At 35.5% G+C, this 20762-nt stretch overlaps 1 protein-coding gene across 3 annotated transcripts in view; it reads right to left on the bottom strand.

The window, feature by feature from the left end:
* Window positions 1-1341: 1341 nt before the first annotated feature.
* The window catches only part of phip (pleckstrin homology domain interacting protein), a 58787-nt gene continuing 39366 nt past the window's right edge, over window positions 1342-20762 (bottom strand). The window contains exons 24-39 of one of the 3 annotated variants that reach the window (XM_067445873.1): window positions 18636-18749; window positions 18417-18524; window positions 18215-18339; window positions 18045-18127; window positions 16803-16914; window positions 15361-15422; window positions 12730-12885; window positions 11049-11169; window positions 10819-10944; window positions 10246-10318; window positions 9977-10033; window positions 9688-9843; window positions 6890-7042; window positions 6573-6760; window positions 6056-6450; window positions 1342-4909 (exon numbers count right to left, since the gene is read on the bottom strand). In XM_067445873.1, the coding sequence (XP_067301974.1) occupies window positions 4233-4909; window positions 6056-6450; window positions 6573-6760; window positions 6890-7042; window positions 9688-9843; window positions 9977-10033; window positions 10246-10318; window positions 10819-10944; window positions 11049-11169; window positions 12730-12885; window positions 15361-15422; window positions 16803-16914; window positions 18045-18127; window positions 18215-18339; window positions 18417-18524; window positions 18636-18749 (2706 nt within the window). In that variant the 3' untranslated portion in view covers window positions 1342-4232. The remainder of the gene's footprint in view (window positions 4910-6055; window positions 6451-6572; window positions 6761-6889; window positions 7043-9687; window positions 9844-9976; window positions 10034-10245; window positions 10319-10818; window positions 10945-11048; window positions 11170-12729; window positions 12886-15360; window positions 15423-16802; window positions 16915-18044; window positions 18128-18214; window positions 18340-18416; window positions 18525-18635; window positions 18750-20762) is intronic. The other 2 variants (XM_067445875.1, XM_067445874.1) reach the window with 2 other exon arrangements.

Raw genomic sequence — 20762 nt, 5'->3', positions numbered from 1 at the left:
GATAATATACACACGTTTTTAATTATCACCTTAATTTTTTTTTTTTTTTTTTTTTGGTGTAAATTACAAGGCCCATGATTCATTTTTTTACAGTGCAGTCATTCCTGAACCCTGGATATATTTTGTTCTAAAATATAGATAATGATCAATTTAAATAAATTAAGCCCTCAATGTTGTTTAAATAGTTTTGTTCCAATGTAATTTAATTTCAAAGTAATCAAATAACACAAAGTTGTTTGTAAATGCAGTTATCACTAATTTCAATGCAAAACTCACTGAGCAACACTGATGCATCTGATTCTCAATCACTCCTCAAATGTTTTATCATTGAGTCTGCTCTGAAGATCTTTCCTGCAACACTAAAGATTCCCTCAACAGATGCAGAAGCTGCTATGGCAAGATGGACATGTATATGCATTTCTTAGTATTTTTCTTGAATTTCAATTCTACTTCCTTTAATTCAAATTTGAATTGTAATTCTACTTCCTGTTTTTGACATCAGTTCAAATTCAAGAATTAAATTGGAATTTGAGAGTCATTCTCAATTCAGTTCTGAATTGTGCACAAGCCTGTTCAAATTCCCCAGATCTCTATCCAATCGAGCATCTGTGGGATGTGCTGAACAAACAAGTCGGATCCATGGAGGCTATACCTCGCAACTTACAGGACTTAAAGGATCTGGTGCTAACATTTTGGTGCCAGATACCATAGGGGTCAAGTGGAATCCATGCCTCGACGCATCAGGGCTATTTTGCCAGGAAAAGGGGGACCAGCACAACATTAGGAAGGTAGTCATGATGTTTTGCCTGATCGGTGTGTATATATATATATAAATATAATATAATATAATATATATATATATATATATATATTATAGTTATACCAGTTTTATTACTATTTCTATCTTAAAACATACTTTTTAAATATACATAGTAAAAAATAATCATTTGACACAAGCTTCCAAATAATGCACGATAGAGGCGCTGCTCTCCACGAAATTGTTTATCATCAACCATTCAATGTTTTAAATATTTTTTAAAACTTTATTAAGGAATTATTTTTATTTAGTAGTCATTTATTTAATAGTTATAATTTATGAATTGTCATATAATATCAATCTTATGCAAGGCAGCCGACCAATCCTATTAATATATTTACATTTTAATTTCCCTCCACTCCAATCAATAGAGATGAATATATTTTGTGAAGTTATAACTTCACAACAGAAATTACCATGATTGTTGACAATTTATAAATTTAGCCTGATACTTCCAGGTTTCCTATGACTGAAATTAACAAAAAAATTATAGGTGAAAGAATGAAAGAACAGTTTGTGGAAACACAAATGTTTATTTCCTTAAAATATCAGTATGAACTAATGTGACAGCAGTACACCCTACACATACATCCTATTTAACGTCTTTATTTACACTTTTTCCTTTATATAAAAGTATACAAACTAACATAGAAAGACCTCTCAGTCTGAGGATACAAGACCGGAGAGGGAAAAAAGACCCTGACCCCACAAACATGACTGTACCTTCAGATTTAAAAGACTGGGGAATATACTAACATGCATCCATCTTGGATCTCCCCTCTAAAACCTGTCAATCAGTTCATACGATGTCACTTCCTGTGCAGTATGGTGGTAATAGAGGGGTCGTGAGTCAGATATAATACAGTTTTCATGTAGCAACAGATTATAAACACCAGCTCAATAAAACATGGGGCTTGTACATAAACACAAATACAGAAATGGACTCAGACATGCATCAACTGCATATAAAACAGCCACATACATACCCACCCACCTCCTACATGAACTTCCACAACCAAACACATTCAAAGGCTTTGGTTCATCAAACCGATTTTAAAGCTATGGGCTGGATTAGCTCTGTCGTAATGGATGACCCAGACCACAACTGCTGAGAGTACGCAAGAACCTACAAAAATCGCATGGCAACAAACCAGACTGAATGCCTCCCCTTTAAAGGAGACTACGCTGCATATGTGAGTCCAGACTTTAAGGTGGGATACAACACATTAATTCTTCAGTTGTATATCACACAGACACTTACAAACACACAAAAAGTCAAGGCACATTCAAAACACAGAATACGACATGCACACTGCCTCTTGTGTGATTCGCTGCCCTGTGGTATCTACCGAGTCAATGCATCAGAATGGGAAATATCGAACACAGTGTTTCAATGTGATCGGGCGAAAACAAATGCAAATGAAATGAGCATTTCAATAGTAATTCAATGAATTTACCTAATACAGAAAAAGAGGCCTGCTCTCTGGGCAAGAAGAAACTACAGGTCGACTGTTGAAAAGGTGAGGCAATGACCGTCGCTACACACATATTAATAACTCTGTCAATAGTGGTTTGTAAGAGTATACAGTGCCATCTGAAGTATTTGGACACTTGAGAAACATCCAAATGTCTTAAATGTCATTGCATTAAATATCAAACTAAGTGGAATTTATTTTAAAGAAAGCAAATGTTTAGGCAAAATATTTAGCAAATATTTGGACACTTTCTGTTTTTTCAGCATGCTAGGATACCTGAGTGAACTCGAGGGGAATATCCACTAAAATCACATCATAATACGGCTGTCCTTTGGATTAAAGATACATTTTTGTAATTTTAAACAAATTAATCTCATGATTTTCTAATGAATTAAAGTAGTCACAATTAAATGTACAATGCTTTTCAAATATTTGTTTTAGTTTTTTCAAATAAATGCTTTAGAATTTTTTTAGAACATATATATTTTTTGACAATAAGACATTTCCTGTGTAGCAGCATCTATCTAACATCTATTCAATTTCTGAAGGATCATGTGACGGTGAAGTTATGATGCTGAAAATTCAGCTTTTCCATCAGAAATCATTTTTAAATATATTAAAACATAACAGCTATTTTAAATTGTAACAGTATTTTGACAACATAACTGTTTTCACTGTAGTTTTGATCAAATAATTTAAGCCTTGGTGAGCATAAAAGACTTCAAAAACATGGAACAAAATCTCTTACAGATTCCAAACAGTATTTTATATGTGAATATTTGTTGAGTAAAGCCTCCAAATGAATGTGGTGCTAGTTTTAAGACACTATCATGTTAGAATTAGTTAAACTTTGAAAAAGCTCTACCAGCTTTTGTTTTGCAGATGCCCCCTGATTTCTCTAATGCAATGACATTCAGACATTTTAAAACTGTGTCTTAAGTGCCTAAACACTTTTTTGTGGTCACTGTATTTATAAGTCGTCGTTCTAGTTAGGATCACAGTGCATTCTGGGAGCCCGATAAAACAGGCAAGGAGTGATGACAATGTCACTATTGTAACACCTCAACAACTGCATGAACACGTGCACGCGCACACACACACACACACACACACAGGTCATGTGGAGATATGTTCTCACTAATCTCTATCACAACAGATCAATAAACACACGCTTGTACTGAATAAATCAATACGCCAAAGCATCAAACACTCTCACATACACAAATTGGGGAGTACAAAGGAGCCATAAATGTATTGAAAGTATGAAAAGGCACAAGGTATTGCTAATTATATAAAAACATGCGTGAATTACCACTGCCACTGATCTTGACTTGCAGAGTAAGACATTAAAAAGACAACACAGAAATTTATGAGATCCTTCTCTGCACTCCAATACAGCTTTACAGCCACTTACACAATGATCTGTTAAAAATAGATTTTTTTTAACAAGTGTTTGATTTGTTGCCCTTAGCAACAACTGTGTAAAAACAATGCATAAAATTAACAGTTTAAAGAAACAAGACAGAGTAAAAGCTCAAGTTATTTCACACGCACACACACACACACGCGCACACACAAACACTCAGCAACCCTCACATAAGTGCTTTCTTGAGAGATGAAATCAGGTATTTGGGTTCATAAGACTGTGTAAGTACCTTTCTTCACTGGCATTCAAACATAGTGCATATGAAAATCAGTATTTAACTGCATTTGTGATTTTTCTGTGGAAGAAAATGTATAAGTTGGGGGCTATTTCAAGGGGCTGTGACTCTTGAAATCACCAAAATAATCAAAGATTCAAAACGTGATAATCAATTTAGAGAGTCAGAATAAAAGATTCAGATAATCATGACAGTCTGATAGCAGCAGGAATGGTTCCCCCTCCCCAGCGGGGCGAGGATAAGGGGTTGTGTCGCATAGGACATGCAAAGTTGGCATTGTTACCAGCCAATAAGGTTGGCTTTGGCCTTCTCGGTGAGCTTGCGGACTCTCCCCTTGCTTGACGTGCCGAAAGTAATGGAGGCATCCTCAAACAAAAGCTGTCTTTGCTCTTCCTCAGAGTCTTCTTCGTTATAGAAAGCTGTCCTTCGGCCCTGGTTACGTGTTCTCATCTGCCCTTTCGAGCTCCCATCCTCTTCCATATACATTTCAGGCTCCTCACTTAGGGCGGGACCTGATGTAGGAGGCGTGGTCTCTTCGTTGCCACGCCGACTGCTCCTTCTGAGAGTTTTGGGGCTTGAAGGAGGTGGAGTATCTGTTGTTCTGGTGATTCGTGGTCTGCCTCGTGGTTTCGGACACTCTGGAGTCACTACTCCTGAATCTGAAAGACTACTGTCCTGGGCTGTAGAAGAAGCCCCGCCCTCATCACCAGTAGACAGAAGAAGCTCCTCCTCATGGTCCGAGTCTCTTTGTAGGCACTCCAAGTCTTTCTTGCTTTTCCTCCCTCTCTTTTTTCCAGAGGCCTGGAGCAATGGGGGTGACGGTACCACTACTGGCGTCTGTATTTGTGCATCTAGTCTGGGTCTGCCCCGGCCTCTTCGTACCACTCCCACAGTCACTTGACTATGACCATTCAAATGCAAACTGTTCTGAGGAGGAGAGTTGTGATCGACTGGACCTAGGAGAAAATAATCATAAGTACAGATCAAAAATATAATCAATTTACCCTGGGAATCAATCTCTTAACCCGTGGAAAGATCCACACATTTTCACTGACTTCACATAGCGGTCATGTGATCGTCCTGTCGTTTAATTAATAAATTTATTTTTGACAAATTTTATTATACTTCTAGCTATAATTAAAGAGTGTAATACTCATAACACATTTTGTCAAATTTAAATCTGCAAAAGTCCATTGATTTGACTAACATTAGTGCAAGAAATTATAAATCAATAAATATAAAATAGAACATAATTTCAGAAAAAAAATCAGCTGAAGTATTCTCAGTTCAGTTTTAACACATTTTATCACAGATCTTCCCTAACATTATATATATATATATATATATATATATATATATATATATATATATATATATATATATATATATATATATATATATATATATATAAATACATACATACCTAAAGTGTATTGTATATATTAAAACATTTCAAAAGAAAAATTTAAACACAGGAATACTTCAAGTTTGTTTAAATCTTATTTTAAAAAATCATTGCAGGAAATGAAAGCATTTTTTTTAATCCAATCAGAAAATAAAATCTAAATAAGCAGAAAAAAGAAAAAAAGTAATTTTAGGAAAAAGTTTAACAATAATAATATTTTGTTAATAATTGATATAGCTTTTCTGGGTCCTTTAAAACGCTTTACATGGAAGGGGGTTATCTCCTCAAACACCACCAATGTGCAGCACCACCTGGATGATCACCACACACCAGCTGATTGGTTGAGAGGAGATAGTGTGATGAAGCCAATCAGTGTATGGGGATGATTAGGAGGCTGTGATGAACAGGGGACAATGGGCAAATTTGGCCAGGATGCCGGAGTTATGCCCCTGCTCTTTTTCTGAAGGACATTCTGGGATTTTTAATAACCACAGAGAGTCAGGACCTCAGTTTAACGTCTCATCCGAAGGACATAGTTTAAATCTACTGAGAAATGATAACTTATTTACTTTACTTTGGGCCTGCAATAGAGCTACAGGAAATGTTTTTGCACTGAAAGGTAATTTCCAGAAAACATGACAAATTCCCACCATCAGCTTTTGAAATCAAATAAAAGCTTTTATCATCTGTTACTGACCTGGTGTAAGTTTAACAGGTGTCCGAAGCTTCCTACGAGACTCTCTGGCCCCGCCCTCATTGCTGTGAGGAACCGCAGAGCGCTCAGTTTCCCTCGAGACACCAATGGAGTGAGAGTTCTGGGTGCGCAGGACTCTGGAAGAGGGCTCTGCTACCTTACTGGGGGTGGCAGGAGGGGGAGGAGCTGACTGTGCAGAGGGTCCATCCGTGAGTTGGGTTCCAAAGCGGGCCGAGCTGCGGGTCCGACCAGGGACAACAGGAGGCTCAGCCTTGCCGTTGACTTGTGGATGTGTTTGCCGTAAGGAAGGAGCCCGTGAAGGTCCAGCGGGAGTGGGCGGAGCTGCATTGTCCGATCGATGAGCAGAGCGAGAGGAGACCCGCCGCTTTCTTTCTGGACTGCAAATCAGAAAATGAAGCAATTGTTTTGTTTTAGTTTTGCTGTGATTAAGTAAAATGTTTTAGTGCATGCAAAGTTTAGAAACAATGACCAATTCTACAGCATAATATTTTTCAATGACCTAGAGGCAGAGCTTGAAGGTGAAGAGCTTCTTCTCCTCTTCACAGACTGTCTGGTCAAACGCTCAGTGTGTAGCCGCTGACGGGTGAATCGCTCACTGTGCAGACTCTGAGCAGCTTTAAAATCAGTTAGGATCGAACTGATATGTTCTTCAAAGAGAGCAGATAATCGCAGACTCATGCTGTAGATCTGCATACACAAAAGCAAACAAAAACACTAGTAAATAAATAAACTAAATGAGCTGGTTTGACTACCGAGATTACAACATGTTTGTAACAATATGAAATGACTGATGAATGATTGGACATGATCTCATACCCTGGACTTTTTGCTAGGTGTGTAGGCTTTGGAGTTGCTGAAGATGAGACGTACATCTTTACAAAGATCCATGGGAGTGTCATACTCTCCTGCTAACAGGCGGTTCAAGACAGTCCCAAAGTCCATAGGAGTGTCCACAATGTCCAAGTAGTCCTGAGAGAGTTATTTTTGATGAACAGGGCATATAAGCAGACAGTGCACTGCAAAAAATCATTTTCTTAATCAGTGTTTCTGTCTCGTTTTCCATTACATCGCTAAAACTAGATGTTTATTTTATATCCCTGTTCAAAAGTTTTTGGAAGAAGTCTCTTATGCTCAACAAGGCTGCATGTATTTAATAAAAAATACAATGTGAAATATAATTATAAAATAACGATTTTCTATTTTAATATATTTTAAAATGTAATTTATTCCTGTGATGGCAAAGCTGAACTTTAAGAATCATTGCTCCAGTCTTCAGTGTCATGTGACCCTTCAGAAATTATTCTAATATGCTGATTTGGTGCTCAAGAAACATTTCTCATAAAAGAGTCTATTTACACCAAGTGCAAAAAGTGTGCCTTGTTGGCAAATGCTATTCGCTCTAGCTCCACCTAACAATGCATGGTTGGCCCAAACAAGATTAAAAAAATAAAAAAACCTGCAAATTTCAACATCTTTAGTACAGCATAAGGCTTAAGGATCTACATTTTGACGCAAGTTCAAATCCACCTTTTGCCAAGGGGGCGCTCTCCCTTTTCCCATCACATATCACATTGGAAAGGCATTTACTTTCAATAAAAATTAAGTGAAATAAAGTACCTAACGAAATGTTTAATAATAATAAAAGCATTTATTGGGCCGGGTTAGGGAGGGCTTTTATTGTCCCATTGAGGCAGAATCCATTTAATAATTTTAATAAATATAATAATTTACACTATGTTATTATTGCATCCTGTTAAACAATAATGAGGTGCAAATAGTATGCATCTGTCAAAATAAAGAAAATATTGCATGTAATTACTATTTACACACATCGCAAAGAACTGCTACTTTTACATGGTGTATGTATGTAACATTTTTTTCCTGTTCAAAAGAACATATTTGCTTTTAATAGAAAACATTATTAATGTTGTACTGTCACTTATGATCAATTTGAGACCTCTCAATAAAGCATTAATTAATTTGTAATCTCAAACTTCTGAATGGTCATGATGGGGTGTATATATATATATATATATATATATATATATATATATATATATATATATACACACATACATACATACACACACACACACACACACACACAATTTAAATTTACCAAATATTATATTATTATTAGTGCTGTCAATTAATTGCAAAAGTTTCTGTTATTGTGATGAATCACACTGAACATTTGAATATATTTTTTATTGTAATAATTTCACATTTAATCTCCTTTTGTCACTTAAAGATTTGACATGACACAGATTCAGATCTGACGCATCCAGTGTCCTTACAACTCTTTGTTTCTATTTAACACTTAACTAATTTAAGACTGTTAGTGGACATTTTGGCATTTTTTTGTGTGTTATTGCCTGTTCAAGTGCGAAAGAGACCTCAACGCGGCTGCTTGCGCTGTCTGAAGTGGCTTTCTGTGCATATGATGTACAGAACTGTGTATGTCTGTCACACAGTGAGGAGATTCACTAACAGCATGTCAGTACAGATTTGAGTTATTTTGTGTTTTATCCTGCTTTAAATCTTTCCCCACCAGTGTTTTTTTTTTTTAAGTTGCCAGCCACCGCCAGGGTTTTTGACCATTTTCACCAAAATTGAATAGCCCATAGAATATTTAGTTTTATGAATATCTGAGCAAGCAAAATAACAAAAGTAAGAGCTGACCATCTTCTTTTAAACAAAAACTTGCATTCCTTTTTTTATGAACACTTGAATATGGGTAAGTTTAATTAAAAAAGCAACATTTTTTTAATTTTTGTGAAAGACTGTATCCATATCAGATTCAGAGCGATGATCAAACACAGATGGAGTAGCTTGAGTCCATCATCCCCCCTAAAGCTTGCACAGTTCTGTAGCTCGTCCTGAGTCCACATGTCATTCACTAACATTAGGTTTTGATTAGGTTTCTATTCATATGCTGTTTAATGATGATGATCACGTTATTTTTCATATGCATTACATACGATTGTTCGTTTTAGTGCGTCTTACTCGCGTGTTTTGATCAGGAGATTCAGTACTAATTGAGATGTGTAATAGCGCCCCCTAGCATAACGGAAGCATTAATGGTTTAATAGCACTTAAATCAATGATAGCATGATCATATACTGTAGTGCAGCCAAATGATGACAGAAAAAAACTAATGCTGCATTAATTGAGTTAAATGTTTTCAATGCGTTAAACTGAAATAATGAATCACGTGTTAACGCTAATATTGACAGTAATTATTATTAATTTATATTATTATTTTTAAAGGATGATATTTTTACTGGATGAGACAAAAATACTGATTAAAAAAATATATTTTTGCAGTGTGTGTGTAAATACATTGTGTATGTATAGTTGACATTTTTACACTATTGCAGAAATCCCTGAAAATAATAGCAGAAAATGTATACTTCGCCATGAAAATTTTAGTTTGTCAAAGTATACAATTATTTTTATTTAAAACTAAAATTTCTATGTCAAAAACAACAATATACAGTTTATTTTGTAATATTAATCAGAAGGTCTGAGGTCAAGACTACGGCATACTTCATAATGCAGGTATGAACTACAGTTCTGTGTGTATGCATTTTCTGCATGTGTCTGTGAGTTACCGGATACTCCTCTAGATCAACAGGTTGTCTGAAAGGCTCTGAATCTTCACATTGAAAGATGAGCTCCAGCAGTTCTCTGCAGCGCCCCTTCCAGGCCTGAGGGTCTGATGACGGTTTACTGCGAAGACTCCTTAGGATGGGCTGCTGCCGCTGCTTCTGAAACACAACCACACTCTTGGTTATGATGTGCATGTAATGTTATTGCCAGACGTAAACAGTTCTTGCATACATAATCAATCCTCTTTTCTCTGGCATGGTTAGAAAGGTAAACAATAATTTAAATTAATACCTTCTTATTGCGGTTAGATGTACAAGGTGCCTCATGTTCTTCATCCTCATCTTCATCCTGAATTGGGGGGAAAAAGTGTCAAAGCATGATACACACTGATATATAAAATATACACATTTACATTTCATGAATACAAAGTGCTTGCAAGGCAGAACAGTTGTTAAATACAAAGTGCTTGCAAAAGAAGAGTTTTTAAAGGGACTGAAATAATGTATTATATCTTGTTCAATATGAGTGGTTATGAGTGTGTGTGTTTCAATGACACTTACATCACTTGAATCAGAGAATGCGGTTTTCTTCATACTGTTATATAGTGGAATAATATCTGTACAACTTTGGTCCCTGAAGAACACAGACATGAAGTCAAAAAGCATGCATGAATTAAAACTAAATGGTAGATATGCACCAATATAAAAATGTTGTCTGACAAACCAATAATTATTTTAACTACTAAATGGACAATATTAAAATGTATACTATTTTGTCTAAATAAAATAAAAGAAAAGAAAACACTACGCTTTAAAAAAAAAACTTAATCAATTCAAATGCTACAAGTGAATTTAAGCTTCACATCATTGTAATACAATATATGTGAATAATGCATATTCATTTTTAAACTTCCTAAGTAATACATTTAACAGTGTTAAATCATTAACGTTTTTAAAGAATAAAGGCATGGTGAGCAAAATTTAAATTTAAAGATGGTGTGGCAAAAGCAATATAAATGTAAAAATACAGAAATTGAATATCCAATATAGGACAATACAGATGATTTAAAAATGCTTATACTGATATCAATAATCAATATGCTAACAGTTTAGTTTTATTTGTGACTCACTCACTTGATAAATTGTAGCATGAGGTCAGATACGAATTTGGCAGTTCTGACAATGAACGCGCCTGGTTCATTGAAGGTTTGAGCATTGTGTTCGATGTAGCGTACCTCCCACATCAACGACGACATTCGCCTGACAAAAGATCACCAGCAAACAGCACATTCATCTACATTAGTTCACACTGATTTTCTGGAATAAATCCAGTGTTTGATTGTCCATTCAAAGTTCATGCTGACCTATAGAAACGGTTCTCTAGTCTGTGTCGGATGGTGCTCAGATCTGTGACGTAGGCAACTACGGTGCAGTACGTTGGATATGCCTGCAAGTCCACTGGCAATTCAAATGGCACTGCCACATCTGGAGGAGAAAAAAAACTCATTTAGGGTTGTTACGAGATATCTTGTTGAGGTTTATTATCATCCATTGCTACCCCATATCCTAAACTTACCATAAAACAATACAAATATAGGGTTGGTAGCACAATCTATTCATCAAGACCGATAAAACACCGGAACTGGTTTAACTCTTTCTAAACTTAAACAATCTAAAAATAATTTATTGTGAAATATATATTTACAGTAAATGCTGCTCCACACAAACTTAGTCTCTGAGAGTGCTGTTTTTACCAATATAATGTGCATTTGGGAATGCATATAAAGTCTGATGTGTTGCAGTTATGCATGCGTAGAGCTCAGCAACTCAGCAGCTTAGTCAATAAACTCCATCTCTATATGCTGTGAGTTTGGGTGTCTAATAAATAACGCTCACCTGAGAACACAATGTGCAAAATTTCACCAGATATGCAACACATCAATGTTTCTAAATATGTGAACTTATGAAAATAAAAATTTCAAAATAAAAGTTCAAACCCTTGAGTTTCGATGTTTTTATGTCCAGTTGTCCACATTCTTTTTCAAGAAAATACAGTGACTGTAGCAACATTATTGTAAAGAAGTGGACAAATATTAAAGATTAAGTTAAGACCAATATTAAATAAGGATTTGATCTTGCTGTAAAGTGTAACAAAAACAATCACCAGCCCAGGCCATTGGCGGCCTCTGCAAGCATCTGTTATAATACATAATGTATAGAAGTTGATTATGTTTATATTATGTATATTACATTATGTATTTTAAAGGCCCACTGAAGTGCCTTGAAACACGCTGCATTATTCAATCTGTTGACATAATTTCCCATGAAACAGGAAGACAGGTCGGGACATATCAAGCAGCTCCTCCCTTCTTTTTTTTAAACAGCCAATAACGCTTTGTTTATATCACAATTTGACTAAAGGCTTTTAGCTCAGTAAAGCCAGGTTCATCCTAATCTCTAACCATTTCTGGGACCGGTTGCATAAACCACTTAGACTAGTCTTAAAAGTAAGTAATTAATTTTTTCTTTAAGACTAGTCATAACTTTTTAAAATCAGAATTTATATTGTTTTGTAAAAAAGAGAATCAGTTCAAATTGAGAAATCAGTATTTTTTACCCAGCCCTAATATTTATACTAAAAGTTAAAAAACTTACATTTTGATTTCAGGGGACCTTTAAAAGTGTTGTTCAATTAACTATAGATAGTCATAGAAGATAATCAAATTGTCAAAATAATCACCCCGTTACTTAGTTACCAAATGAATCGTTAGTCACAGTCCTTCCTCCTGCATTGTTTTGCATTGTGCCTTTCAGTTGAGTAAAATATGTTTTCCCAGTTATATATATTGTCATTGAAGATATCTTTAAAAAAATTGTGTTAAAATATTGTTTAGTCTTGTCCTTATGAGCGCAATATACAGCATTGCCTCATCTTGTGAGCTAAGTCTATCACATCCCTAGTTATATCCCTTCAATTTCAGAGACAGCCATAGGCTTCTCAGTTATCATGCAGTTATCATGCAATGTTAAATGATAATATCATACCCAAAGTACAAAGCTGGTCGATGCCCCTGATGATACGTTCACATTCTTCGTTGCGTGTGCGTGAGCCCCACTCCCCTTCTAGGGGCTTGTACAACAAGGCCTTCTGCTCCTCCTCAGTTAGAGGCACACTCAGGCCTAACTCGTCAGGAAATACTGCTGCAGACACAGAGAAAATGAGATGGAGGAAAAGAAGAAACAGACAATCACAGCTCATTTTGTATTGGTTATTAAATCAATGCCAGCTGGACATCAGAGCAGTTGATACTCGCGATCCAATGGTTGCCATGACGACTAACACACTTGTGTGTGGGCCAGGTTTTGCCTACTTTGTTGGCAATGTCGCCACAAGAACAGTAAAAAAAATCTGAAACCTCCAACAGTGTGGGGAACAGTCCACAGTTCCTAATATAAAAAGTATGCTCAATAAACACTCAGATATGTTTGAATGGAAATCTAACAAATAATTAACAAAACTTCAAAAGGTCACAAAGCCAATTATGTAAGGAACTGCAGTCAAGGTCTTTAATCAGAGTCATTCCTTACGTGTAAAATCAAAGTCGTTTTATATTATTTTATAAATTGCTTTCATTAGTGCTGTGAAAATGAATGTGCTATGAGCAGGGCCGGCGCTCCGCACACGCACATCACGCACTGCGCGTAGGGCACCAAGTGCTTGGGGGGGCACCAAAAAATCTGGGTCGTGAAAAAATCATCACAATAGGCTAGCCTACTAGTATAAATAACACATAAAATATTTCTAAAAGCATGTTAATATACAAATGCAATACAAAAGTAATATAGGCTGTTATGAAGGATTGTCATGTGTACATAATAATGTACTATGATTGTTTAAAATCATAGTTTACCACGAACTAAAAGTATTAGTAGCATAGATCCTTATCTATCGCAATCGTGCATAGACAATTCTAATGGAGAACGAGTATTCCTCTGTACTATAATTATTATAAGACATGTTTACATATATTTACCATGAGTGCTATATTCTTTGTTGTACATTCGCGAGCTAAATGTGTATGCCGTAAATGCACCGTTGTGTTGTTTACATAAAGGCAGCCGGAATGGCGCTAATGACGTTACGGCCGGGAGTTCGAGCCCCGCTCAGAACAGGATTCTTACATGATGATAAAATAAGCCTACATGACAATTTATAGGCTAGTAAGTGCGGATTTCATTTCTTGTGTAACAGTTTAGTACTTGTTATTTACCAATTTGTATGTATATTTTCAGAACCACAAACTTGCCCCGACTTATGGTGGAGAATAAATGTTACAGAAGAAACATCAGAGTCCTTATTGCATTCTAACTGGATGTGCCATAGTGATTGCAACCAATTACAACCAGACAATTTAAGTACTTCAAAACATAGGCCTAGACCAAATTAGTCGAGAAAAAGGTGAATCTCTGTGCCAGACTCCCTCTGGTTTTCAGTAGAATCCCTGAATATTTTGTCTTGTGGTTATCAATGGGGACGTGGCTCAGAAACTGTCATATGATGACCTGATAGCTGATTTTGCAGCTAGGAAATGTAGACGTGTGCCTCTGTAGGGCCTCTGACAACTGATGGTAGTGAAAATGTTTAATATAGTTCTATAGAATAGCAGAATGGACTCTTTATAGAGATGTAGTCCCTCTGTTGAGTAATTTGTACTGTGCAGTTATGCATGGTTATTAGCAGTTTAAAACGTGCACTTTAAAATTCATACTTTATAAAATTCATAGACATTCTATTTACACAAAACTTTTTTTTTTTGCACTTTTAACTTTGTGTTTACATTGTTCAGTTTCAATTATTCATTTGCAGCAGTTATTTTGGAAGTAAAGAGAACCTAAATAAGAAATTCTGAATGGTAGTTATTTCTTTGGTGGGTGGGTGTTTGTTTGGGGAGGGGAGGATAGGGTAGGGTGGGTTGGGTGTTGGGGGGGGGGGGGGGGGGGGGCACCACCAAGCATTTGTGCTTAGGGCACCCAAATGGCTAGCACCGGCCCTGGCTATGAGATTAATTAAACGTGTTAAACATGATTAAATTTAGTGTTAAAATCCATTTACCTAGTGATCTTACTGCAGTTTCATTCTGTTTCGTGAGATTTCTAAAGACTGATTAGGAAAAAAAGGCTTAAAAATATTTGTTTTAATGCAAAGCCAAAACAATATTTTACTTGTAAATGATGGGGAAAAGCTTTTTGAAATAATTTTCTAATGCTCACCAAGGCTGACTTTATTTGAGCTAAAAACAGTGAAAGCAGTGATATTATAAAAAAATATTACAATTTTAAAATACCATTCTATTGTGATATATATGAAAATATTATTTATTTCTGTAATCAAAGCTGAATTTTCAGAATCCGTTCATTCTAATATGCTGATGTGCTGCTCGATAAATATTTGTGTTAAAAACAATTGTGTTCTTTGATGAATACAATGTACAAACTATTTATTTGAAACAGAAATCTTAACTGTCACTTTTGATCAATTTAATGCATCCATGCCAAATTAAAATCTGTTTAAATTAATTTGTGTTAACAACCAAAAAAATCCTAAACAGACTAATCAAAATGTTTTTTATATTTTATTCTATTGAGCGCTATAGTGTTTGGAAAAACACATCATACCTTCATTGGGAATCTCTTCCATGTCCCATGGGCTCATCTTTTCTGTATCTCCATTATCCCAGCTGCATCACACAATAACACAAAGTGGTCAACATTATGCCATATACTATTAGATATGTGCATGAGTACTCGAGTACGTACTCAGATTTGACAGTGACCGAGAAAACTATGATCACCTTGACTTCATAAATATAGTTCTTTTTTCTGATAGGCTATTGTGGCATTTTGGATGCTACCTGAGGTCTGATTGGGAAGCGTTAGGACAGCGTTCCTTCCAGTCTGGCGAAATAAAGTGAATCTATGTATTTGAAAGTGTTTCAACGCATCCACAACTGGAGTTATACATTTAGACAAGCACTGTCAAGTTTACGTGCACATTAGCATCCTTTTGTGCAGATGTTAAGCTGTAATATGACTTTTATGTTGTATATATCGGATTAGTTTCATATAGAATTAATTTGGTTGAGTTTATTAACCTAATAGCATAGCGCTTCACTTTACAAGTGTTCATCAACTTTTCAGTGTCAGTCAAATGGCAATGACAGACATGACTGGGTTATTTGAGAAAGTTACACTCTGTTTAAATATTTATTTTTCCAAAAACATTTATGATATTATTAATAATCCAGCAGTTATTTTTTCTCATCATATTTTTTCAACAATGAGCCTAGGTGAAATTCTCATCATGGCTTCGAAAACACGCAGGGATGTCTAGGATCACTTCTTAAAAGTGCATACAAATACAGATATAATGCCAATCTGCCATATACATAACATTATATGTTGTATGTTGTACTCCTTGTGCTTTATCGGCCTGTGTTTCAGCACGTTGTTATGGGAAGATTGCATCCACAACTGTAACAGTATCTGGCTAGCACAAACTTCATTCAAGTTCAATTGCATTTGCCTCCTTTTGCACAGATATGTTACGTTTATGTTGTCTGTTGATCTGATTAATCGCAGGTTGTGTCAAACAGAAAGGGCTTCAGTTAACTGGTTTTCATTCACACTTCAGATTCACCTCATGCAGCTATTCCTTGTAGATGTTTCTTTTTCGAAAACATTGATGCATAATTGATAATCTAGTAGTGTTTTTTTTCCCCTAGTCATTTTTCCCCCCATATTTTCATTCCATGTCTTCATTTTTTCAATATAAATTTTCGTAAAAGTGTCTTAATTCAAATATTTTCAAAGTAATGACTATGCCCCACCCCGAGAACTCGTTTTTAGGAGCGAGGAGCAATTCAAATCAGAAAGATTAGTGGATTTTAAACTCACTATTTGTTAATGCAGTTAAAGCAACATATAATAGAGGTTTAACACAGAACAGTATTGCTTGTGCCTAATGGCTTCACATCTGGTTAAGTAAAAAAATGTATGTAAAAAATAAAATAAAAAACTTAATAATGTGTAAAATGTGTAGATGGACATGGAGAACTAACCAGACATTGTAGCACTGGAACAGAGAGTCTGGATACTCTGCCTGATAAGGCTCCTGACTCTCAATTGTACCAAACCACCAGGCATCATCTATCACTGCCCGGAAACGATCACCTGTCAAATCAAACACAATTACACATGCTTATCAACTCTGTATTAGGAAAAAGCATTCATTAATAGAAAGCAAAAAATTAATTTATTTTAAAAAGACATTTACATTTTACATTGAATCATTTAGCAGACACTTTTATCCAAAGTGACTTACAAATGAGAGAAATAGAAGCAACTAAACAAACAGAGCAATAGAAGCAACTAAACAAACAGAGCAATAGAAGCAACTAAACAAACAAGGGCAACAGCCTGCAAATGCTGTAACAAGTCTCAGTTAATCAAGCGCAGTACACAAACACATTTTTTTTTAAATACGCTAACAAACCAAGAATTGAATTGTATAGTTATGTGATAGCCTTCATTGGTCAGGTGCAGCTGGAAAATATTTGTCTTAAGACATAAAAAAGATTGATATAGATACAGTGGGGCAAAAAAGTATTTAGTCAGCCACCAATTGTGCAAGTTCTCCCACTTAAAAAGATGAGGGAGGCCTGTCATTTTCATCATATGTACACTTCAACTATGAGAGACCGAAGGAGAAAAATCCAGAAAATTACATTGTCTGATTTTTAAATTATTTTTCTCATTCTGTCTCTCATAGTGGAAGTGTACATATGATGAAAATGACAGGCCTCTCTCATCTTTTTAAGAGGGAGAACTTGCACGATTGGTGGCTGACTAAATACTTTTTTGCCCCACTGTATATTCTTTTTAATTTCTGTAAAAGTGAAAAAAAGTATTTTTTATGAACAAAAAATTAATTTAATACTAAATTAAAAAATACTACAGAAAGGTGATCCTTTGATTCCTTATGACTGTTAGTTCAGTAAGCTTTCTTTTTTTATGAAAGGGCAATTGGTTAAATCACGTCAAATTAAGTTTGAAAAATCATGCCTGCTCAAGGTCTATGAATAGTATTTTAATACTTCGACATTTTGAATCATTAAAATTATTTTTCAACATGCATAAAACCACAAAAATCACATTTCTAAGAATTTAGCACTTTTATTTTGAACTAAATTTTCCAAAGATTTATCCTTTTCATCATCTGGAACATCCCTGTGAGTCATTGACCCATTTAAAACCATATAAATAAACATCTGTGCAGAAACAGGCACATTTCACACACTAACCTATCATCCAGTTCCTCTGTCTTGCATTATCAAACTGCTGCCGAAGTACCAGGAAGTCGATGACATCAGGCATGTCGTGGTATCTAAGACAACAATAGAAACGTTAGTCGCAGGTTAAAAGCCACTCAATGAAGATCGACGTCACTGTGACTCATGCAAACTGCACTCACTTCATAGAGAAGGAGCCGCCTGTCAATTTGCCAGTGTCTGGGTCAAGGAAGGCCAGCTTCAGACAGCACAGAGTTGGCAAACCGACCTCATACTTGATGCCCACTACCTTCAAGAGCTCCTGCTCCTGTAGCCACACAATCACAAATCATTTTCTTTATGTTTCATCATGTATATGAAAAATGTATTCTATTGAAGACTTACCCTAAGCTCTAACTTGTGCCAGGGCTGTTTTTTAGGATTTATACTGAAGATCTTGTTTTTTTTGGCCATCTCCACGTAAGCTTCATGGCCTTGGCGGAAATAATATACCTGTTTACAAACACAACAAGCAGCTTATTATTAGCATGTTTCTACACACTACATAAATAAATAAAAAATCACATTTTAATTATTCTTTAGCAGATTCATGAATTTCTGTACCTCATCGCCCATCTGTGGGCTGAAAGGGCATCTCCGAGGCATGGTGTCAGTGATCCAGGGTGAGGGGAGCCATTCCTCTAATGTCAAACCCTGATTCTGCAGTTCAGGTATCCTCTGAACGTTCAAAACACACAAAACAAATCACACATCTGAAAGTGAACTAATGGAATTTAATGGGAGTTATTTTTATGTTCAATTGATTTATCTTTATTTTAAATAAATTATAAAAAGATTTTAACATCATTTTATTTTTGCTATTTTAAATGCAATTTATCTATAGTTTTTCTGGTTGTACCCTTGTCTCAGTTGTAGACTTTCATCTTAATCCCTGATATATATGATTTCTTTCTTTAGATAAATGTAGGCCAGTAATAACGGACATAAGAGCTGTGCATGTAAACACAGCTTACTCCCCTGGCCTCCAGAGTGTTCCATATAAGAGTTTATGAAAGGGACACCGAGAAGTAGCAGTCCTCTGTACTTCTGCATTACTTTTCGTGCAAACTTACGCTTATGTCAAGCTGAACTTGTGAACGCACCTAGGACATCGGGCTGGAAGGGATGGTTTAGTTAAGGGTTAAAAGTATTAGTATTTTTCTTACACCTAACGTTTCACTTCAGAAGACACTGATTCATCCACTAGGGTCATATTGATTACCGTTACGATCGCTGTGTGGTTTTTCAAGCATCAACCCGAGCAGCGCCCCTTCAATGCCATAATGTGGACTCAAGAGATTTGTTTTTGAAGAAAGAACACAAAAAGAAGTATTTACTGTGTGGTCACAGTAAATGATGAGAATGATCATATTTACAAGTCCTTCAGAACTGCCAAATGAACATTATTTTATTTTTTTGCCACAAAATGACTCTAATTTGCCTCTTTTAAATGTAATTCTCTATTTCTAACCTTAATTACTACACAAATTGTAATTTAAAAAAAATATACATATATATATATATATATATATATATATATATATATATATATATATATATATATATTAGAAGAAATATATATTTTAAGTGGTCATTAATTTTAAATAATTATTGCACAAATAGTATTTAGTACCAAAAGATCTCTTTAAAATATTCAGTAAATATTATTGAACTAAAACATAAAACACTTATTTAATTGAAAAATAGTTACGGTGTATGGTCACATCGGACAATCAATGAGTAGTGTGACCAATTAGTAAGGAATACCTGAGGACTAAATACAAGTATAAAATTAATGTTAACAATGTTGCATCTCTATCACTCTCCATAATAAAACGATCCTGTAAATATGGCTGACTTTTTAATCAATGCACACTATGCTGTACTGTTTAGCAAAACTTGCTGCAAACATCTGTATAGTGAAACTGTTGTGTATCTGCTTAAGCCATTCAAATGCATTGACACAGCGCTAGAAGTATTGAGAGCTCCATGAGCCATGTCGCGCGCCGCCGGATGAGAGCATGTTGCAACTCCCCTTTTAAACGCCTCTGGCTTTAACATTATGCCACATTAGCGTTTAGCATTAGCATTATTGTTTGAATTTTACATTAAAACTTAATAAATAAAAAGCTATAGCTTATGCTATAGTTGGGCATAAGTTGGGCAGAATGAGAGCGTGACACAGAGCCTGAAAGCATGTGTCTCACACCAAACGTGTGAGAGTTGGCAACCCTGCATGTACTGTAAGCGGTGATGGTGTTAATAATTTACCTCAGACATGAGCAAGAGTGAGCTTGCAGTGCATTGCGCTCGGACTGCAGAGAATGTGCTCAGTGTAAAAATGCACTTTTCTTTAAAAGTTACTTTTAATAAAAGTTAAACGGAAAATATGGTAGCTTGTGGGCAATAACTGCGCTTTTGGTTTAGAATAGTAACATTAATGTTAACCCTTTTCTTTCCCTATTAATGTTTGATGCTGCATCCTATGGCTGATCTTGATTTGTCCAACTACGGGCTACGCCACGGATCAAACGGGAAAAGCACGCTGCGTAATCGTGTGTTAATAAATTGTTTTGCATTAACGCGTTATTAACACGTTCATTTTGACAGCCCTAGTAAACAGTACAACCTAAAACTAACCTATAAATCAAACTAACAGTAATATAAAGAATAAATTCCTAAATGTTACAT

The sequence above is a fragment of the Pseudorasbora parva genome, chromosome 6, assembly GCF_024679245.1.
Source record: "Pseudorasbora parva isolate DD20220531a chromosome 6, ASM2467924v1, whole genome shotgun sequence".
NCBI classification, from domain to species: Eukaryota; Metazoa; Chordata; class Actinopteri; order Cypriniformes; family Gobionidae; genus Pseudorasbora; species Pseudorasbora parva.
The sequence above is the reverse complement of the archived record's forward strand: the minus strand, read 5'-3'. Positions and strand labels throughout refer to the sequence as shown.